The 24813-nt window shown below is 39.3% G+C and overlaps 1 protein-coding gene across 1 annotated transcript in view; it reads left to right on the top strand.

Annotated features, from left to right (window-relative positions):
- Window positions 1-24813, top strand: part of gkt (tyrosyl-DNA phosphodiesterase glaikit) — a gene marked incomplete at its 5' end in the record, with an annotated part of 87076 nt that overhangs the window by 40487 nt on the left and 21776 nt on the right. The window contains 2 exon segments of the mRNA XM_053775688.2: window positions 16082-16223; window positions 18463-18608. Coding sequence (XP_053631663.2) covers window positions 16082-16223; window positions 18463-18608 — 288 coding nt within the window.

The raw sequence follows: 24813 nt of genomic DNA, 5'->3' as shown, positions 1-24813 counted from the left end.
CCCTCCACCCTCGTTTATGCTCATCAAAGGTCAGCTCTTATCAGATGTTATCTCCCCTTATCTTGTCACTGTCATGGGGTGAACTCTTTTCATGCCTCAAGGGAACATATTACATATTATTATTATTAGGTATTATTATTATTATTATTATTCCTATTCTTCCTCCTCTTCCTCCTCCTCTTCTTCTTCTTCCTCCTTCCTCCTCCTCCCTCCTTCCTCCTCCTCCTCCCTCCCTCCTCCCTACCTCCTCCCTCCTTCCTCCTCCTCCCTCCTCCTTCTTCCTCCTCCCTCCTTCCTCCTCCTCCCTCCTTCCTCTTCCTCCTTCCTTCCTCCTCCTCTTCTTCCTCCTCCTCTTCTTCCTCCTCCTCCTCTTCTTCCTCCTCCTCCTCTTCTTCCTCCTCCTCCTCCATTGCTTTTGGTCTCAAACTCCTCAAAATCATGAAATTGTCCTTCACTGACACTTCCATCTGTGTTAGAGCATCACTTGGGAAGAGAAGAGTCCCAGATTTGCTGGGGAGTCACATATTTGTTACCGCTAGACATGCTGAAAAAGTACGACTGAAATGGTGTTCCCACAATGCACCACTGGCTCCCCGATTTTTTTTATATGGTGCACACTGACCATGGAGACCCATTCTCTCACATGTGGGCCTACCAGCTTTCTCCTGCTTGATTTGAAGCCGCTAGAATTTATGCATATAGATACGTCAAACATGGTATCTCCTATGACGTATATATACGACCACGACAGTCAAAGGGTTAAATCAGGGATAATCACAGATAGCACTACAGACCACTACCCTACCTTCCTCCTGACAAACATTAATAAACCACCACTTGAATACAACAAAGTCTCATTTAGACTCCATGACGAGGCCTCAATAAGGAAGTTCACAACTGACCTAGAGATTGTTGACTGGCCTACAGAATTCTCCAAGGCCAATGGTATTGATGACTGGACATACATTTTTCTTAACCCTTTCAGGGTCCAAGACCAAAATCTGAAGTCACGCACCAGTGTTCAAGAAATTTTGAAAAAAAAAAATATTTTTTCTTACAGAATTAAAGAGCATATTTTTGTGAAGGTAATAAAACAAAAAAAATTAGAATCTGATCAGTACTTACCGAGATACAGTGCCAAGAAGTTTGTAGAAAATGATGTGGTGGCGGCAACATCGACGAATTCCACATACGCGTATTATATTATTTTGTTGTTTTAGTTGTTTTTTCTTTTCTTTTCCAATTTTTTTCTATTCCTACTAACATTTGGGGCCTGAGAGACCAATACTGTATATAATTTATATATATAAACTCACTGTATTGAACACAATAACCGCACTAAAGTTATTATCATATTATTGTTTACCACTGTTGTTTATTACAATAAACATGCACAAATATTGTATAATACTAATGTTCTATCATATATTTACATATTTACAATCACTGGACATGGTTTTAGAACTGCTGGAGCTTGTGGAACTCCTTGAAACAAGGCACCATGCACAGAGGCACCTTACATTCCTCACACATAAACCGAGTGTCTTTGCGTCTTTGTTGCCGTCGTTTTGTTTGTGCACAGACAATGCATCTCTTCTAAGCAAATTTCTTTTGAGTTGAAGGAAGCTGTATTATGAAATGATCACCTTCTCTTCTCAAACGCTTGGGTATATTGTGATGAATTCGAGGACCATGTTGTATTGCAGGTGTTGTTACCTGGTACTTCATTATGAGTTGTCTGACAACAGACAAACAAAATTCACCATACGGTGGTCTGTTACCAGTCTTTATTTGGTACATATTATATGCATTCAGCATTGAAATGTCCATGAGATGGAAGAAAAGTTTCATGTACCACTTGTAACTCTTACGAACACAGTCAACAAAACTAATCTGCATGTCACACTTGTCAACCAAGCGCATGTTTTGTGTATAATCAATCACTGTCACTGGTTTTCGAATACGTTCATTAGTCACTCGATCAACTTTGCCACTGTCTTGCATTTCATTACGGTGAATGGTTGTCAACAATGTGACATCTCGTTTGTCATGCCACCGTAATGCCATGATGTCATTGGCAGTAAACACCTGCACGTCATCACCACGAACACCTGCGTTGAGCCTGGGCATATGTTTACGATTAGAACGCACTGTGCCACACACATCTGTCTTGTTCACTCACATGAAATCACTGAGTAATGGGCTTGTGTACCAGTTATCGGTATATAATGTATGGCCCTTACCAAGATAAGGTGCCATCATGTTTCTCACTACGTCACCTGATATACCCAATAACATCTTGGTATCTTTCAATGTTTTACTACCCGTGTATACAACAATATCCAACACCAGGCCACTGTCACAATCACAGAGTACAAACAATTTTATACCAAAGCGGTTCCTCTTGCTCGGTATATACTGCTTGAATGACAGTCTACCTTTGAACAAAATCAAAGACTCGTCAATTACAAGATTCTTGAATGGATAAAAGTATATCCTGAACTTTTGTTTGAGATACATGAAAACATTTCTAATCTTGTATAACCTGTCACTTCTGTCAGGCCTGGTTTTGTCAGAGAAGTGCAACATACGTAACAGTAAGATAAACCTGTTCACTGGTATTATTTCACTGAAGGATGGGGTACAAATTAGCCGATCTGTGGACCAGTATGCTTTTATATTATGCTTATAGACGTGAGGCATAAGCATTATTGTTGCAAAAAGCAAATACATTTCTGCAACAGTCGTCTCTTTCCACCTGTGTAGTCTTGACTGTGGTGATAAGATCGTATTTGCCATGGTGTACTGAAAATACTTATTACTTTCCCTGACAATAGTTTCCATCAATGGCTGGTCAAAGAATAATTCAAAGAATTCCAGTTCATTGGCCGTGGTTCCAAGGGGACAGGTAGGTAGAATTCCACTTTGCGAGTCATCAAAGTGGTGAGGGCTGGGAACAAAATTGGGATTTTGCTGCCAATCCCAGATACGATTTGCTGGTGGATACTGGACATCATAGGCTGGTTGTACGGGTGGTTGTGGCGGGCTGGTGGGTGACGCTCCGCTTTGTCCTTGAACTGACGAGTCAGCAGCGTGGGTTCCCGCGTGGCACAGCGAGTCACGCATGGCGGTGCCACTACCACCACCAGCCCCACTAACACCATCCACTGATGTCTGTGGCCCATCCATGCCAAGTGTAGCCACATCATCCTCACTATCACTACCTAAAACGGGTGTAGGGCCACGGGATGTACTCCGGGATGTACTACGGGATGTACTCCGTCCCCTGGGCACAGCATAGGGTACACTACCCGAGCGCATGCGGCGGCGAACATACCGACGCTTCACTGGTGAATATGTTTCCTCACTATCACTACTCGAATGATCGTCGAGCGCAATAAAATCACAATTCACGTCAGAATCATCGTCATTACTGAAGTCAGAGGCCAGGCCACGGGAAAATATTAGTTTTCTCTTACGTTTAGGAACACCCGACCGTGAGTCACGAGTGCCCACACCAGAGGTAGAAGGTCGAGGATCGTCGGGGTTTTCTGCACTATTATCGATATCCTGGTCATTATTTTCGGTCACTAACTTATCAAAGCCGTAGAATTCGTCTTCATTTCCACTTCCATCAGTGTCAGAACTATCAGACAGGAAGAGGAGAGTCCCAATTTTCCGGGGAGTGAGAGCTGACTTGCGACGAGACATGGTGAACAAGGGTGACTGAGCCGGGGTTCCCACAATGCTATGCAGGCGCCTAGATTTTTTGTTTATGGCGCACACCCACTCTCTCATATGTAGGCCTATGAGCGCTTTCGCGCTAAATTTGACGGCGCTAGAATTTTGGCATAGATCTACGGTTTGGACACTCACCGACCAGCCGTAGATCTACGGGACGGACCCTGAAAGGGTTAACAAATTACTTAGACTATACAACAAACATTGTCCTATAAAAACGAAACAGATCACAAACAAACGGCTTGGTTGCCCATGGCTAACCAGCACCATTCTGAAATCCATTGACAAGAAACACCAATATGAAAAGCAATATAGACAGGGCTTAATACACAAAGATATTCTTAAACACTATTCATCAGTTCTCACCAAAGTAATAAAGAAAGCCAAACAACTATACTACTCCAGTAGATTCACAGACACTAGAGGAGATATAAAAAAGACCTGGAAAACACTCTCTCAGATTCTAGGGACCCACAAACTGAGAAAAACCAAGAATATTGTCCTAACTAAACCTAATGAAACACCACTACATCCCACTGACACAGCTAACAAGATAAACGACTTCTTCTCAACCATAGGATCTAATCTCGCCAATAAAATCCCACATACAGTGGACCCCCGCATAGCGACTTTAATCCGTGCAAGAGGGCTCATTGTTATGCGAAATGATCGGTATGCGAATTAATTTTCCCCATAAGAAATAATGGAAATCAAATTAATCCGTGCAAGACACCCAAAAGTATGAAAAAAAAAAATTTTACCACATGAAATGTTAATTTTAATACACACAAACTGAAAAAGGCATGCACAATTACATGACACTTACTTTTATTGAAGATCTGGTGATGATTGATGGGATGGGAGGAGGGGAGAGAGAGTGTTAGTGTTTAGAAGGGGAATCCCCTTCCATTAAGACTTGAGGTGTCAAGTCCTTTTCTGGGGTTACTTCCCTTCTTCTTTTAATGCCACTAGGACCAGTTTCAGAGTCACTGGACTTCTTTCGCACAACATATCTGTCCATAGTGGCCTGTACCTCTCGTTCCTTTATGACTTCCCTAAAGTGTTTCACAACATTGTCAGTGTACAGGTTGCCAACACGGCTTGCAATAGCTGTGTGAGGGTGATTTTCATCAAAAAAGGTTTGCACTTCAAGCCACTTTGCACAGATTTCCTTAATCTTTGTAGTAGGCAACTTCTTCAATTTCTCTCTCCCCTCCTCTGAACCAGTTTCCTCAGGTCTGGCCTCTTGCTGTTGAAGTTGATCTATCAGCTCATCAGTGGTTAGTTCTTCATTGTCCTCCTCCACCAACTCTTCCACATCCTCCCCACTAACCTCCAACCCCAAGGACTTTCCCAATGCCACAATGGATTCCTCAACTGGCATAATCCTCTCAGGGTTAGCCTCAAACCCTTCAAAATCCCTTTTGTCTACACATTCTGGCCACAGTTTCTTCCAAGCAGAGTTCAAGGTCTTCTTAGTCACTCCCTCCCAAGCCTTACCTATAAGGTTTACACAATTGAGGATATTAAAGTGCTCTCTCCAAAACTCTCTTAGAGTCAGTTGAGTTTCTGAGGTCACTACAAACCACCTTTCAAACAGAGCTTTTGTGTACAGTTTTTTGAAGTTTGCAATAACCTGCTGGTCCATGGGCTGCAGGAGAGGAGTGGTATTAGGAGGCAAAAACTTCACCTTAATGAATTTCATGTCCCCATAAAGTCGCTCTGCCACGTCTGTAGGATGACCAGGGGCATTGTCTAACACCAGGAGGCACTTAAGTTCTAATTTCTTTTCAGTTAGGTAATCTTTCACATTGGGGGCAAATGCATGGTGTAACCAGTCATAGAAAAAGTCCCTAGTGACCCATGCCTTACTGTTTGCCCTCCACAGCACACACAAATTCTCCTTGAGGACATTCTTTTGCCTGAACGGTCTGGGAGTTTCAGAGTGATACACTAATAAAGGCTTCACTTTGCAATCACCAGTAGCATTGGAACACATCAACAAAGTAAGCCTGTCTCATAGGCTTATGTCCTGGGAGTGCCTTTTCCTCCTCAGTAATGTAGGTCCTGCTTGGCATTTTCTTCCAAAACAGGCCTGTTTCATCACAATTAAACACTTGTTCAGGTTTCAGTCCTTCACTGTCTATGTACTCCTTGAATTCCTGCACATATTTTTCAGCTGCTTTGTGGTCCGAACTGGCAGCCTCACCATGCCTTATCACACTATGTATGCCACTACGCTTCTTAAATCTCTCAAACCAACCTTTGCTGGCCTTAAATTCACTCACATCATCACTAGTTGCAGGCATTATTTTAATTAAATCCTCATGCAACTTCCTAGCCTTTTCGCTTATGATCGCTTGAGAGACGCTATCTCCTGCTATCTGTTTTTCATTTATCCACACCAATAAGAGTCTCTCAACATCTTCCATCACTTGCAATCTCTGTTTCGAAAACACAGTTAAACCTTTGGCAAGAACAGCTTCCTTGATTTCCTTTCTGTTGCCCACAATAGTAGCGATGGTTGATTTGGGTTTCTTGTACAACCTGGCCAGGTCGGCGACACGCACTCCACTTTCATACGTGTCAATGATCTCTTTCTTCATCTCTATAGTAATTCTCACCCTTATTGCTGTAGGGTTGGCACTAGAAGCTTTCTTGGGGCCCATGGTCACTTATTTGGCAGATAAAATCACCAAAAACACAGTAATAATACGAAATGTTCCGATTGTATGCTTGGATGTTACCACGGAGGCTGGCTGGTAAACAATGCCACCGGCGGCACATGTGAGGCTGGCTAAGGGCGCACATTGGACACGTCTCGGACGAAGAGCGGTGAGCGGGTTTTTGAGCGGTATGCGAGGCAAAATTTTTGCGATAAAAGCGAGCGGTATGCAGATTGTACGTTATGTGATGGCGACGGTATGCTGGGGTCCACTGTACTAATGCCCATGCCGGGGACTACCTAGATGGGAATTTCCCAAATTCCTTCCATCTTGCACCAACTGAGCCCTCGGAAGTCACCGAGATTATAAAGTCACTTAAAAATAACTCAGGGAATCTGTCTAATGTCCCACCATTACTGTACAAGCGAGCGGCCCATATCCTTTCGCATGCTATTTCATTACTTTTTAACAAGTCACTAGAAACTAGCACCTTCCCGAAACTACTCAAGATGGCAAGGGTTACACCAATACATAAAGGTGGTGACCCTACAGACTTAAACAACTATAGGCCAATATCAAACTTACCATTGCTATCCAAAATCTTTGAGAAACTCGTGCATAGGAGACTATATTCATTTATAACAGCACAAAACATACTCAACCCCTGCCAATTTGGATTTAGGAAAAATAAAAGCACTAATGATGCAATCATAAAAATGCTAGATCTGCTTTACACAGCATTGGAAAATAAGGAATATCCACTAGGAATTTTTATTGACCTAAGAAAAGCTTTTGACACAGTAGACCACGACATCCTACTCCACAAACTTGACCATTACGGTATAAGAGGCCATGCGCTTGCTTATTTCAAATCTTACCTTACTAATAGGTATCAGTATGTTACCATTAAAGACACAGCATCAACAACTCGGCCACTTGATACTGGAGTTCCGCAGGGAAGTGTCCTTGGTCCTCTGCTCTTCCTCATATACATCAATGATCTTCCAAATGTATCCCAACACCTGAAACCCATTCTCTTTGCTGACGACACGACTTATGTCATCTCTCACCCTAATCTTGCCATCCTCAACACCATTGTTAACGAGGAGCTGATCAAAATATCGACTTGGATGATAGCCAATAAACTTACGCTTAACACTGACAAAAAATACTATATTATGTTTGGTAGCAGAGCAGGAGATGCACAAATTAAAATTAAGATCGGCAACACACTAATTACCAGATATAATGAGGGCAAATTCCTAGGCCTATACCTTGACAACAACCTGAATTTCAGCACCCATATCCAACAAATAACCAAAAAAGTATCCAAAACAGTTGGGATCCTCTCCAAGATACGATACTACGTGCCGCAAAATGCCCTTCTCACACTATACCACTCACTTATTTATCCATACCTCACCTATGCTATTTGTGCTTGGGGATCAACTGCAGCAACACACCTAAAGCCAATAATAACCCAACAAAAAGCTGCAGTAAGAATAAGCACTAAATCCCATCCCGGGCAACACCCCCCCCCCCCCCCCCGCCCTTCATAGATCTAAACTTACTCCCTGTTCAGTACATCCACACTTACTACTGTGCAATCTACATCTACAGGACCTTAAACTCCAATATCAACCTTGACCTAAAACGCTTTCTTGATAGTTGTGACAGAACCCACAGGCATAACACCAGACACAAACATCTCCGACATTCCCCATGTCTGACTAAACCTTTACAAAAATTCAATATATGTCAAAGGCCCTAAAATCTGGAACACCCTACCTGAGAACTCTAGAACTGCAGACACATTCATCACCTTCAAAACTACCATTAGAAAACATCTTATCTCCCTGATAAACCCCATCAACTAACTACACGAATACCACCTGGTGGTTCACACTTACACTCACTCACCCATTTGACCATAAACAGAAATATCAATCTCAATCTTAAAATAATGAATCCTATGATACTCCAATACTGAAACTATGTACTGTGCCAAAACAAAAGCATTCACATTGCTAAACTCACAAACTAGTATTTAGTCACTTAGCCATAATACCAACTTACCTCATAATCTGTAATATTTTAAAATAAAGAATTAAACTAAGTCTGCCCGAAATGCCTAGCCATGCTAGGCATTCTAGTGGTACACTCTGTAATCATTATTTAACTACATGTAAACCACACAACAACCGAATTCTGTAAATTCAACATTGTAATCTTTATAGAGAATAAACTTTGAATTTGAATTTGAATTTGAATGTTCAAAAGTAAACAAACGATGTCATTTTCCAATAAATGTCCAACTAGTCATTCTAATATGCAGTCATGAATGGGATGACATTATTTATACAATTATTACAATATTTAAGTAGTCTGCATAACAGTAAATCTTCTATTTTTTGTTTGAAAAAAAATTCAAAATAGAAAGCAAGAGTAATATCAGAGGGGCCTGGAGATATGACTGATGAACAAAGAAAATGTTATTTTAGATCCAGGAATATCTGCATTGCTCATTCTGGACCCTATTTTGAAATTGGCATATTTTTTAATTTGTGTGAAATTGGCCAAATTGCCAAGTTCTGACCACTTTAGTGGGTAGTTCAAATCGGTAAATGGGCAGTTTCTTCTACTCAGTCGATAGAACAAATGGAGTTCTAAAGAAATAGCTATGAGTTTGGTCGACTGGAGAAATGGAATTAGCCGGAAATAGGGCTCAAAGTGGGCGAAATAGCTGATTTGTAAATATCGCCGAGGTTGCTAACTTCACGAGAGCGTAATTCCATAAGTTTTCCATCAAATTTCGTTCTTTTGGTGTCATTACCATCGGGAAAAGATTCTCTATCATTTCATAAGAAAAAATTATTTTTTATTTTCCGAAAAATTTTTGACACCAGGAGACACCTCGGGATTTGGAGTTTTAACCCTTTGACTGTCGCAACCCCCAATCCTGAGGTGTCGCAAAATTTAAAAAAAAAAAATTATTTTTTCTTACGAAATGATAGAGAATCTTTTCCCGATTGTAATGACACCAAAAAAACGAAATTTGATGGAAAAATGACGGAATTATGCTCTCGCAAAGTTAGCGACCTCGGCGCTGTTTACAAATCGGCGATTTCGCCCACTTTGAGCCCTATTTTTGGCTAATTCCCTTGTTCCAGTCGCCCAAACTCATAGCTAATTCTTTAGAACTCCATTTTTTCTATCGATTGAGTACAAGAAACTGCCTATTTATCGATTTCAACTACCTAATAATGTGGTCAGAAATTTGCAATTTGGCCAATTTCAAGCAAACTAAAAAATATGACAATTTCAAAATAAGGTCCAGAATGAACAATGCAGACATTCCTGGCTCTAAAATAACATTTTCTTTGTTCATCAGTCACGTCTCCAGGCCCCTCTGATATTACTCTTGCTTTCTGTTTTGAATTTTTATTCAAACAAAAAATAGAAGACTTACTATTATGCAGACTACTGCAATACTGTAATAATTGTATAAATAACATCAACCCATTCATGACAGCATATTAGAATGACTAGTTGGACATTTATTGGACAATGGCATCATTTGTTTACTTTTGAACATTGGCAAAAATCAAACATTTCCCTTACTTTGAGCTCCATTTCTAGGTTCTTTTTATAGTAAAATCAATCAAAATCACCTCTATTTCTATAACATGTTTTCCATTCTATCAAATGAGACCAAGAAAACGAGAATACAACCATAAATACTATACGAAAATAGACCACAAAGTCGGCATTTTAATTAAAAAAAACGGTCGGATTTTTTTTTTCTCATTATGCACTGCGTGCTCCAGGATTTTTTTTATATGGTGCACACTGACCACACAGACCCATTCTCTCACATGTGGGCCTACCAGCTTTCTCCTGCTTGATTTGAAGCCGCTAGGATTTATGAGTGGCCTGGTGGTTAACGCTCTCGCTTCACACGGCGAGGGCCTGGGTTCGATTCCCAGCCAGAGTAGAAACATTGGACGTGTTTCTTTCAACCTGTTGTCTATGTTCCCCATCAGTAAAATGGGTACCTGGGTGTTAGTCGACTGGTGTGGGTCGCATCCTGAACTTCATTAGTTCTATCGTTGAGTACAAGAATCTGCCCATTTACTGATATCAACTACCCAATAAAGTGGTCAGAAATTGGCAATTTGGGCAATTTCACACAAATTTCAAAAGATGCCAATTTCAAAATAGGGTCCAGAATAAACAAGACAGACATTCATGGCACTAAAATAACATTTTATCTGTTCATTAGTCAAGTCTCTAGGCCCCTCTTACATTACTTTTGCTTTCCATTTTGAATTTTTATTCTCACAGAAAATAGAAAGTTTTCTGTTATATATACTACTGCATCATTGTAAAAATGGTATAAATGATATCAGCGCACTTATGAAAGAATATTAAATTCGCCAGTATTGGACGCGTGACTTGATTTGTTTACTCTTGAATATTGGCAAAAATCGATAATTTTTGCTACTTTGAGCTCAATTTCAAGGTACTTGTCATCGTGAAACCAATCAAAATCATCTCAGATTCTGTAATTATCTTCCATTCTATCAACTGAGACCAAGGAAATGAGAATACAACCATAAATACCATACGAAAATTCACTAAAAAGTCGCTGTTTTAAACCAAAAACGCAGTTGAAGTTTTTTTTTTCTCATGCACAGCGTGCTTCAGGATTTTTTTATACTGCGCACGCTGACCACATAGACCCATTCTTTCATATGTAGGCCTGCCAGCTTTCTTCCACCAGATTTGAAGGTGCTAGAATTTAGGCATACAAGTATGTGACCGACCCTGGCTGCAATGACGTACAGTGGACCCCCGGTTAACGATATTTTTTCATTCCAGAAGTATGTTCAGGTGCCAGTACTGACCGAATTTGTTCCCATAAGGAATATTGTGAAGTAGATTAGTCCATTTCAGACCCCCAAACATACACGTACAAACGCACTTACATAAATACACTTACATAATTGGTCGCATTGGGAGGTGATCGTTAAGCGGGGGTCCACTGTACTTGTATGTGACCGACCCTCAAAGATCGACAACACTCTAATTGCCAGACATAATGAGGGCAAATTCCTTGGCCTATACCTCGACAACAACCTAAATTTCAGCACCCATATCCAACACATAACAAAAAAAGTATACAAAATGGTGAGGATCCTCTCCAAGATACAATACTACGTACAGCAAACTGCCCTTCTCACACTATACCATTCACTTATACAGTAAGGCCCCGCTTTACGGTGTTCCGCTAATACGGCGATGTCAAATTATGACCAAAATTTGCTATACAGCAAGTGGTCTTTCAAATACGGTGCCCCCACCCGGTTTGTCTACATTTTCCGTGGCCACATCTGTTATGTCGGGAAACTTTCCAAAATTTCAAGTGTTTTAAAGTTACTGCATATTTTATATGTACTCTGATAATTATACTTATGTGTACCTGTACCTAAATACAGTGGACCCCCACTTAACGATCACCTCCCAATGGAACCAATTATGTAAGTGTATTTATGTAAGTGCATTTGTACTTGTATGTTTGGGGGTCTGAAATGGACTAATCTACTTCACAATATTCCTTATGGGAACAAATTCGGTCAGTACTGGCACCTGAACATACTTCTGGAATGAAAAAATATCGTTAACCGGGGGTCCACTGTATACTTACACACTGTGCTGGTGTGCAGGTACACATTAAAATCCCTAAGTCTCTCTCTACTCATGACGCCAATACTACGTAATAATAATCACTCTTGGGCATACTGAATGTCTTATTTTACATCAATATAGGCATTTTCATTAATCCATCTATGATATTTTCCTCAAAATTATATATGAAACCCATTACATAGCATATAAACATGATACATACACTCAAAATAAAAATTTATGTAAATATGAGATTTGTTTACAAAGCAGCTGTGTAGGTGTCAGAAGAATTAAGTTTTCTCTAGTCAAACACTGGGGCGTAACTTTAGAAAAATATTCTTTTCATATGCCTTTACTCTATGTATAGCAATTCACGACCCTTGTGGGTTTAGTGCTTTTTTATAATAAATAATAATAATTATTATTATTATTATTATTATTATTATTATTATTATTATTAATAATAATAATAATAATAATAATAATAATAATAATAATAATAATAATAATAATAATAATAATAATAATATTATTATTATTATTATTATTATTATTATTATTATTATTATTATTATCATCTTCATTCACTCTAAAAATGGTGTGTTGCTGTTTGTTTATTCTGAACTAACTTGTACAACTTGTACACAATGTAAGAATATTTGTATTGTGAGGTAATTATTATAATAAAAAAATATTGAGGTAAATGTTTTACAAACTCTTACAAATGGACATGAATGAACTAAAAGTAGACACATATTAATACGCATTTATTTCCCCTGACCAAGTGATCGTCCACTACCTATTCAGTTTGTGTTCTTACATTGTCTCAACTCTGTATCTCGTTCTCTCTCTCATTTACTCTTTCGTTAACTAGTTGGCTCTCATTGACGATGGCGTCTAAGGTTAGCTCTGATAAAAAGAGAAGTCGTAAGCCTCTTGCTTTAAGTGCCAAGTTAGAGGATGATGGTGTGCCATTCTGATTTTATTCAATAAACACCCTGCCACTCTCCTCTCACACATTAATATTAATATTTTAAGGTAAGTAATAAGTGTACTCTGTGTGTATCTTACCTTTTATTGTGTTTTTAATGCCTATTTCTTTTGCTAACTTAATATAAGTTAGTGTAAACTTGTTGTCTGGCATTTATTGCATATTTTATGTGTGCTCTGATAATAATACTTGTGGAGCTGTGTGGCAGCCGGGTGGAGGGACAACATTACGTTTTCTCTGTTCAGCCATCAGAGAAAATGTGTATGAATCTGCGTTTGGCCCAGCCACTCCCTCACTCCACTTTTGTTTACAATTTTCGGCATGAATTATTCATTACTTCTACCTTCGTTTATGATGGCATCTAAAGGTAGCTGTTAGAAATTATTAAATTCAGTGAACAAGGCATGTCAATGTTAATAATATGGCTCTGGGCCACAGTGTAGATAGCCTGTAGGTGTAGCCCAGGCGGGCTGCACCTACTGGCTACACCTACCATCTACCTACTCTGATTTTATACAAATAAATACTACTCGCCTCTCTTCCTATATTAAGACTACACATATTTTAAGGTAAATAATGAGTGTACTGTATGAGCATTTTACCTCTCTGGGATGTTTTAAATATCGTATATTCAGTATGAGATGGGGAGCCAGTGCTACCTACACCTGGGCTACCTTCACCTGACTTCCTACAAATAAGTACTACTCACCTCTCTCCCTACATTAAGATTACAAATACTTTAAGATAAGTAAGGAATTTACTGTGACTGTATTTTACTTTGTGTGTTTTTAATGCCTAGTTCTATTACTAACTTAATATAATTTAGTGTAAACTTGCTGTCTGGCATTTATATGCATTTATAAATGGAAAAAAATGGAGTTCTGCCTTCCGGCGATATCTGCTTTCCGGCGACAGCCTGGAACCTAACCCGCCGTATAAGTGGGGCCCTACTGTATATCCATACCTCACCTATGCTATCTGTGCTTGGGGTTCAACTGCAGCAACACACCTTAAGCCAATAATAACCCAACAAAAAGCTGCAGTAAGAATAATCACTAAATTCCATCCCTGGCAACACACCCCCCACTCTTCATAGATCTAAACTTCCTCCCTGTTCAGAACATCCACACTTACTACTGTGCAATCTATATCTACAGGACCTTAAATTCCAATATTAATTAACCTTGACCTAAAACACTTGATAGTTATGACAGGATCCACAGGCATAACACCAGACACAAACATCTCTATGGCATTCCCCGTGTTCGACTAAACCTTTACAAAAATTCAATGTATTTCAAAGGACCTAAAATCTGGAACACCCTACCTGAAAACTCTAGAACTGCAGACACATTCATCACTTTCAAAACTACAGTTAGAAAACATCTTATCTCCCTGATCCACCCTGACAACTAACTACATGATAACCACCTGGTGGCTCACAATTACACTCACTCACCCACTGACTATAAACCCAGAAATTAGCAATTTGGTCAATTTCACGTAAATTAAAAAAGATGCCAATTTCAAAATAGGGTCCAGAATAAACAATGTAGACATGTTTGGCACTAAAATAACGTATCCTCTGTACATTACTCAAGTCTCTAGGCCCCTCTTATATTACTATTGCTTTCTGTTTTGATTTTTTATTCATACAAAAAATACAAAATTTACGGTTATGCAGACTACTGCATTATTGTAAAAATGTTATAGATAATATCAGTGAACTAGTGAAATAATATTAGACTCCCCGTTTTTTCTATCAATTGAGTACGAGAAACCACCCATTTACCGATTTCAACTCTCCAATAAAGTGGTCAGAATTTAGCAATTTTGCCAATTTCACACAAATTTCAAAAGATGCCATTTTTCAAATAGGGTCCAGAATAAACAAGAAAGACATTCCTGGCACTAAAATAACATTTCCTCTGTACAGTAGTCATGTCCCTAGGCTCTTCTTGCATTTCTTTTGCTTTCCACTTAGATTTTTTATTCTCACAAAAAAAAATAAGATTTACTGTTATGCAGACTACTGCATTAGTGTAGAAATGGTATAAATAATATCAGCACACTTGTGAAAGAATATTAGACTCACCAGTTGATGTGTATTGGACGCATGGCATGATTTGTTTACTTTTGATCTTTGGTAAAAATCGAACATTTCTGCTACTTTGAGCTCAATTTCAAGGTACTTTTCATTGTAAAACCAGCCAAAATCATCGTAATTTCTGTAATGTGCCTTCCATTCTATACAATGAGACCAGGAAAACTGGAATACAACAATAAATACCATACGAAAATACAGTGCAAAGTCACTGTTTTAAACCAGAAACATTGTCAAAGTTTTTTTTTCTCATTACGCACTGTGTGCTGCAGGATTTTTTTTATACTGCGCACACTGACCACATTGACCCATTCTTTCATATGTAGGCCTACCAGCTTTCTCTTGCTAGATTTGAGGGCGCTAGAATTTATGCGTACTAGTACGTCAAAAACCCTGGTGCGTAAGCCGTACTTGTATGGCCGAAACCTCAAAAGGGTTAAGTGTTAGCATTGATGGAGTAAATTAGTACACCTTAGAAACTGGCAGTTTTTATTTAATTTTGAGGCAGATGTATGACCTTTGCTCCATGGATGATGGTTTTTAGAGAATTTACATTTTGGAACTGTTATTCCAGGATTTGTATTCCACTATATTTTAAATTGCTTTTATTAAATGATCATTTCCTACCATTAATTCCTTATATGTGATAAAAAGTTACTCCTTTTCAATCAGTTCAATTCACAAAACTTAATGAATTAAGTGTTAATAACCTGAGTGAGATTACCACAGCTGCATTGTGCCTGAAATACATTTGTGTCATAAATCAAGGACTGCTTCATGTGTTTTATGTAATTACTGTATATTCCACCATAAAACTTCTTTAAAATGACCCATATAGGTTTGATGATATTCTCCACATTTTGGTTTCTTATTCTTAAATTTTATTTTCAGAAAATGGGAAATCGGGTCTTTTAGATGGAGAGTCGCCCACCCGCTTCAAACGTGACTTAGTAGAGTACCTGTTATCATACAAAGCTCCAGATCTTGTACGCTGGACACATATTATTATGAAGTACGACTTTAGTAGCTGCAAGTAAGTTTTACTTTTAAGCGTCTGAATTTGTTTTTTTTTTTCTGTTAGAAGAATAATGTTATTATATTTTAAAACTGTGCTTGCCTCTCAAGTAACACTCATTCACACAACAACATTTTCAGTACAACACTAATGAAATAATGAAATTTTGTTATCAGTTTCATGTTGCAAGAGAAATAACTGGTAGTGTCCCAGAGCATGTTGTAAATTTGTGGAAAAATTAGTGTCAGCCCACTCTGCGTGCCAAATGTTGTTAGAATGCATTGTGAGATATTTCCCCTCTACCTACAGTTTTCCCATGGGTGAGGGTTTTTTTTTTTTTAGAGAAAAGGCCTAGTCTCATTCCTTCATGTAAACTCCCACACTACTAGTTACTGTATTTGTGTCATGTGCCATGTGTTATTCAGTTAATTTTTTTATCCCTTTGTCATCCCATTTCATCTCTGGATAGTAACCAAGGCACTCAAGAGGAATACTAGTGATGCTGAAGGTGTCAAGAAGAAAATTAAACATGAAATCCTAATAGTTTCTAAGAAAATTGAGGCATTACAGATGTATAGTGAAGGTGGGAGGCTGTGAAGTCCAGTAACCCATAATTAAACTGTAACTACACATTCCTGTACTCTTAACAGTCATTTACCTACTATAGCTGTTTTAATATAAGTGTTGAATATGTTGGTGATTGATAAAGAGGCACTTTGTACAGTGAAGTCTTTACTGGTGCAACATTTTACCCATGTACTTGATAAAGCCTACTTGTGGTTGAAACACTGTATCAATGAAGACTTCACTGTATCTTCTTAACCCTTAAACTGTTCATAGATCTACGTTTGCTTGCATAGCACTCCAAACATAGATCTACGTTTTTTTTACATTCTTTCTTATGGGGAAAATCAAGGTCAGAGAGCTGTGCTAGAAAATGTAGATTTATGTTTGAACAGTTGAAGGGTTAAGCTGAAGATAGTTACTAACTGTCTTCAGCTTAAGATAGTAATACAGTAAGCTCTTTTATAAAGCTCCTCTATATCATGTGATTTTGTTGTAAATTGGATTGAAAAATGCTTATCCAAAATTAAATAGCATATACTGTGATGGCCTTTCCATGTGCTATTCAATTTTGGATGTACATTTTCAGTTGTATTTACGAAACATTGCACTATACATGTATAGAGGATCCTTATAAGAGTGGTTTCTGTACTAGATATCTAAGGCTCCCCAAACAATTACATTTAATTAGTGCATGTTTCCACAGGGAAGGAAAGTTGTAGAGAATGATGTCAAAATATGTGAGTTACTTAGTGATTGACTTTTTCGGATAAAAAGGCAGCTAACATTGGTACACATTATGGTAGATTTTGTTTTACTGTAAACACTGTTTAGAATTAGTGTTAAAGAATATTTTGAAAGTACTATATTGTTATGCAGAAAGTGGCATTACCTGGGGGCTAAGGCCTCGTCTAGGAGCAAAGGTAAAAGTTAAACGAATCTCATGCTGAAACAGGCCACCCAGGGCTATCCCAGTCAAAACCGAAAGCTCTAAACCAGCATTTGTTACTTCAATGGGTTGGTTATCACAGGGTTAGGCAAAATCCCTAGTTAGGAAAATATACATTTATTAGTTATAACACTATATACACACTCTAGAATACCACCTTCATATATATCTTCTCCTAAGTGCCCAAATAATGGTACACAAGAAGCAAGAGGCTGGAGAGTCCAGCAAAACAAACACCTAGCCCAGTGAGTGCCAGGCTTTCCCTACTCCACTAACCCCATTACCTCCTATGCCCTAAGTCCTCACTCATCATGCAAAATCCTGACCCTATCAGAGCCTGGGTGAACATACTGGTAAACCATAAAAGAGCCTGTGGCTCGAGATGCCTAACAAAATGAGTACAAACTTATCTCAGAGTCCCAGTGCCTGGACAGCATCTTCACTCCCTCCTGCTCACTCCATGTGACTGCCCCAAGCCAAGCCACTCACGCTTACCCACTAACTTATAAAATAAGTCCCGGCAGGATTTCCTTACATTTTACAGTTTAAGGTACTTTACAATACCCACCAATGCATAGCATATTTCTAAAATTATGAGTGACCTTTATCCATAGTTCAAACTTTATGATTTACAATTATGTCATAGTTCATTAAAATTATGGCACACTTCTGTATATACATTACAGTGCACTGCAGAATCCTGCATAACATATATTAAATTTGACTAACTGTTGTTTCTTTCAGTGTGGTGTTTGTGGGTAGTACTCCTGGCTATCACACAGGAGAGGACAAAGACCGCTGGGGACACATGAAAGTTCGTAGGGCTATACGACAGCATGCAACCTCCTGGAAGTCATCGTTACCAATAATTGCTCAGTGCTCCTCTATAGGTAACTTTATGTTGAGAATTTCAGTATGAGAATCAGAAGACTGGTTCTAACCATAGTGAATACATTTGTTGATATCTAAATTAACAGTTACTGTTATCATTGTCTCCACAGCCTAGTCTCAGACCAGGCCTGATTGCTCAGGCTGTTGGTGCTTATAGCATGTTGTCCAGTGGCACCACAGATCAGCACTGCTGCGTTGTGTGACACACAAACACATTCATTGTCTTGTGTGGCACACACATCTAGTATGTTATGTGACACATATATTCAGTGTGTTGTGTGATGTACATTCAGGGAGTTGTGTGACATACATTCAGTGTGTTGTGTGGCACACACACATAAGGTATTGTGTGATATACACTCAGTGTGACTCACAAAATAATAATGACACGGTTGCCAACAAACCATATCACGGTTGGGGGTTGAACTCGTGGCCAGCTGGCCCAGTGGCTTACGCACTGGCCTGGAGTTTTACGATTCACTTGCCATGAATTCAGTCTCTGCCTGTGCTATGGTCTTAACATTCAAGTGTGTTCTGTGGCACACACATAATGTGTTGTGTGACATACATTCATTGTGTTGTCTATTCTGCATGGAGTTTTTTATCTCTGTAATTGTGTGATAAAATATCTTACTGTTTTGCCTGTATAAATGTAATCGCATCTCTTCATGAAGTGTTGCAAACCTCTGCTGGTTTTGTCTTCCTGATGTGGTGATACCTTGGTGACTTCCACAGTTCCAGTGTCATATGTCCGAAGTAGAGGGTGACTGGAAGTTGCTGTCTGTTTTAGGGGTTGAATTATTTGGGGATCAGCATTGGTGCTTTCTCTGAGTTGGTAATTCTGCTAAAGGCTTTGATATGGCAGGAGAGGCTGACATGTTCTCTCCATGCATCACACCTCTCTTTTTGTTTTGAGGTCATAGTGAGAGTAGTTGTGGATTAAATCTTCCTCATTAATAGGTTTACAGTAGATTTTATGTTGGAAGTTATTGTTCCTGATGAGGAAGATATAAAAAAAAAAGTGAGTTGTCTTGTTTCTCTTCTGTTGTAAAATGTATAGAGAATTCGATCTGATAGAGTTGATCCTTGATATTATGAACATTGAAACTTTTTGGTACTATGAATAAAACTATTAAGGAATTTATCAGGGCATCCCACCTCATAATAACACCCCATGTGGGTAGTGATGGTTATGGGCATAGATGGTAGTGATGGTCATGGGCGTAGATGATATATATGGCTGCCTATATCATGGTATGAAGTAACATAACACATTGGTATTATCTCATCTGAGAGTAATTTGTCTTCCTTGTGGTGAAATTTGGGTATGTTAAATTATTCAAAATTTTGGGTAATCAAGAATATTTTGAAGCGAAGGTATTTAACTCACAATATAAGAGTAATCTGTGTATTGCTCTGTAGCAGGAAGTAAATGCTGGAGTAATATACCAATGGAATACTTGTCCATTTATTAAATTTCCTAGGGCAAGCTCCTTTACTTAGTTACATTATGTGCGCTTTTTATATCTAGTAATTGCTTTATGTTTATCTATTTTGTTTGGAAAATTGAAGCAGCAAGTAAGAGAGAGGTGAAGGTTTATAAGCTAAAGGAGGAGGCAGTTGGGGTAAGATATAAACAACTATTGGAGGATAGATGGGCTAGTGAGAGTATAGGCCATGAAGTTGAATATGTATGGGATAGGTTTAAGAATGTTGTGTTAGAGTGTTCAGCAGAAGTTTGCAATTACAGGAAAGTGGGTGCGAGAGGGAATAAGAGCAATTGGTGGAATGATGATGTAAAGAGATTAGTAAGAGAGAAAAAGTTAGCATATGAGAGGTATTTACAAAGTAGAAGTGATACAAGGAGGGAGGAGTATATGGAGAGGAAAAAAGAGGTTAAGAGAGTGGTGAAGCAATGTAGAAAGAGAGCAAATGAGAGAGTGGGTGAGATGTTATCAACAAATTTTGTTGAAAATAAGAAAATGTTTTAGAGTTAGGTCAATAAGTTGAGGAATCCTAGGGAACAAATGGATTTGATAGTTAAAAATAGTTTTTTTTTATTTTTATTATCACACTGGCCGATTCCCACCAAGGCAGGGTGGCCCGAAAAAGAAAAACTTTCACCATCATTCACTCCATCACTGTCTTGCCAGAAGGGTGCTTTACACTACAGTTTTTAAACTGCAACATTAACACCCCTCCTTCAGAGTGCAGGCACTGTACTTCCCATCTCCAGGACTCAAGTCCGGCCTGCCGGTTTCCCTGAACCCCTTCATAAATGTTACTTTGCTCACACTCCAACAGCATGTCAAGTATTAAAAAAACATTTGTCTCCATTCACTCCTATCAAACACGCTCACGCATGCCTGCTGGAAGTCCAAGCCCCTCGCACACAAAACCTCCTTTACCCCCTCCCTCCAACCTTTCCTAGGCCGACCCCTACCACGCCTTCCTTCCACTACAGAATGATACACTCTTGAAGTCACTCTGTTTCGCTCCATTCTCTCTACATGTCCGAACCACCTCAACAACCCTTCCTCAGCCCTCTGGACAACAGTTTTGGTAATCCTGCACCTCCTCCTAACTTCCAAACTACGAATTCTCTGCATTATACTCACACCACACATTGCCCTCAGACATGACATCTCCACTGCCTCCAGCCTTCTCCTCGCTGCAACATTCATCACCCATGCTTCACACCCATATAAGAGCGTTGGTAAAACTATACTCTCATACATTCCCCTCTTTGCCTCCAAGGACAAAGTTCTTTGTCTCCACAGACTCCTAAGTGCACCACTCACCCTTTTCCCCTCATCAATTCTATGATTCACCTCATCTTTCATAGACCCATCCGTTGACACGTCCACTCCCAAATATCTGAATACATTCACCTCCTCCATACTCAGTCTCTCCAATCTGATATCCAATCTTTCATCACCTAATCTTTTTGTTATCCTCATAACCTTATTCTTTCCTGTATTCACTTTTAATTTTCTTCTTTTGCACACCCTACCAAATTCATCCACCAATCTCTGCAACTTCTCTTCAGAATCTCCCAAGAGCACAGTGTCATAGGTGAGGAGAGTTATTAAATGGAGTTAGAGGTATCGGGAAGATTGAGAGAATGTTTTGAGGAATTGTTAAATGTTGATGAAGTTAGGGAAGCTGTGATTTCGTGTATAGGGCAAGGAGGAATAACATCTTGTAGGAGTGAGGAAGAGCTAGTTGTGAGTGTGGGAAAAGTTCATGAGGCAGTGGGCAGAATGAAAGGGGGTGAGGCAGCTGGGATTGATGGGATACAGATAGAAATGTTAAAAGTGGGTGGGGATATAGTTTTAGAGTGGTTAGTGTTTTTATTTAATAAATGTATGGAAGAGGGTAAGGTACCTAGAGATTATACACAAATAACCCGCACATAGACGAGAGGAGCTTGTGATGACGTTTCAGTCCGACTTGGACCATTTACAAAGTTGTCGTAAGCTCCACTCTTCTATGTGCGGGTTATTTGTGTATCATTCCAGTCATAGTATTGTGCCTTTTGCTTTTGTTATTTATGTACCTAGGGATTGGCAGAGAGCATGCATAGTTCCTTTGTATAAAGGCAAAGGGGACAAAGAGAGTGCAAAAATTATAGGGGTAATAAGTCTGTTGAGTTGTAGGTAGTAGGTTGGTAGACAGCAACCGCCCATGGAGGTACTACCGTCCTGCCAAGTGAGTGTAAAACAGAAACCTGTAATTGTTTTACATGATGGTAGGATTGCTGGTGTTTCTTTTCTGTCTCATAAACATGCAAGATTTCAGGTACGTCTTGCTACTTCTTCTTACACTTAGGTCACACTACACACACATGTACAATCATGTACATATATACATACCCCTCGGTTTTCTTCTATTTTCTTACTAGTTCTTGTTCTTGTTTATTTCCTGTTATCTCCACGGGGAAGTGGAACAGAATTCTTCCTCCATAAGCCATGCGTGTTATAAGAGGCAACTAAAATGCTGGGAGCAAGGGGCTAGTAACCCTTTCTCCTGTATACATTACTAAATTTAGAAAGAGAAACTTTTGTTTTTCTTTTTAGGCCACCCTGCCTTGGTGGGAAACAGTCGATTTGTTGAAAGAAAAAAAAAAGTCTGTTGAGTATACCTGGTGAAGTGTATGGTAGAGTTATTATTGAAAGAATTGAGAGTAAGATGGAGAGTAGGATAGGAGATGAACAAGGAGGCCTTAGGAAAGGTAGGGGGTGTGTAGACCAAGTGTTTACAGTGAAACATATAGGTGAATAGTTTTTAGATAAGGGTAAAGAGGTTTTTGTGGAATTTTTGGATTTGGAAAAGGCATATGACAGGGTGTATATGGGGACAATGTGGCAGATGTTGCAAATGTAAGGAATAGAAGGTAGGTTATTGAAAGTAGTGAAGAGTTTTTATGAGGATAGTGAGGCTCAGGTTAGAGTATGTGGGAGAGAGGGAGATTATTTCTCAGTAAAAGTAGGCCTTAGACAAGGATGTGTGATGTCACCATGGTTGTTTAACCCTTAAACGGTCCAAACGTATATATATGTTCACTCGCATAGCGCCCCAAATTTTTTGAGGAAAAAATAAATCTTTTCTTTTAAAAGGAAAAAAGAGCATATGGTGCCCAAGCATCCCCAATTATTTTAATATGGAACACAGTGAGTGCACACACCCATTCTCTCATGTCTAGGTGACTCAGGCTTATTGTGGCAATGTTGAACGAATGACAAAGAAAACGTATGTATACATTTGGGGCGCTATGCGCGTGAACGTATATATACGTTTGGACCATTTAAGGGTTAATAGATTTTTAGATGATGCTCTAAGAGAAGTGAATGCTCGGGTGTTGGTACGAGGTTTGGGGTTAAAAGATAAAGAATCTAACACAAAGTGGGAGTTGTCACAGTTGCTCTTTGCTTATGACACTGTGCTTTTGGGAGATTCTGAAGAGAAGTTGCAGAGGTTGGTAGATGAATTTGGTAGGGTATGTAAAAGAAGAAAATTAAAAGTGCTAATGATACTGTGCTTTTGGAAGATTATGAAGAGAAATTGCAGAGGTTGGTTGATGAGTTTGGTAGGGTATGTGAAAGAAGAAAATTAAAAGTCAATAGGAAAGAGTAAGGTGATGAGGATAACAAAAAAATAAGGTAATGAAAGATTGGAGGAGTCTTTGGAGACAAAGAACTTTGTCCATGGAAGCAAAGAGGGGGAATGTATGAGAGTATAGTTATACCAACGCTCTTATATGGGTGCGAAGCATTGGTGGTGAGAAGGCTGGAGGCAGTGGAGATGTCATGTCTGAGGGCAATGTTTGGTGTGAATATAATACAGAGAATTTGTAGTTTGGAAATTAGGAGGAGAAGGAGGAGGTGTGGGATTACCAAAATTATTGTCCAGAGGGCTGAGGAGGGGTTGTTGAGGTGGTTCGAACATGTAGAAAGGAGGGAACAAAATAGAATGACTTCAAGAGTGTATAAATCTGTAGTGAAGGGAAGGCAGGGTAGAGGTCAGCCTAGGAAAGGTTGGAGAGAGGGGGTAAAGGAGGTTTTGTGTGTGTGGGGCTTGAGCTTCCAGTGTGTTAGATAATAATAATAATAATGTCTTTATTTACTACAACTACATGTACATGGTATATAGGCCTAGCTGACATCAGTGACATACTGCTATATAGAAAACCCCTTGTTATGGTCAGTATTTCGGGCAAATTAGGTCAGTGTCCCAGGATGCGACCCACACCAGCCGACTAACACCCAGGTACCCATTTTACTGATTGGGAACATAGACAACAGGTGGAAAGAAACACACCCAATGTTTCTACTCTGGCTGGGAATCGAACCCAGGCCCTTGCTGTGTGAAGCGAGAGCGTTAGCCACCAGGCCATCAGAGCCTGGTGAATGGAGACAAATGGATTTTAGGACTTGACATGCTGTTGGAGTGTGAGCAAGGTAACATTTATGAAGGGATTCAGGGAAACTGACAGGCTGGACTTGAGTCCTGGAGATGGGAAGTACAGTGCCAGCACTCTGAAGGAGGGGTGTTAATGTTGCAGTTTTATAACTGTAGTGTAAGTGTGCCTCTGCCAAGACACTGATGGAGTGAATGATAGGAAAAGTTTTTCTTTTGCAGGCCACCCTACCTTAGTGTGAAATGGCTGATGTGTAATAAAAAATAATAAATATTTTGTTTGCA

This window comes from Cherax quadricarinatus, chromosome 10, assembly GCF_038502225.1.
Source record: "Cherax quadricarinatus isolate ZL_2023a chromosome 10, ASM3850222v1, whole genome shotgun sequence".
NCBI lineage: Eukaryota > Metazoa > Arthropoda > Malacostraca > Decapoda > Parastacidae > Cherax > Cherax quadricarinatus.
Note: the sequence above shows the minus strand (reverse complement) of the source record. Positions and strands in the feature narration are given on the sequence as shown.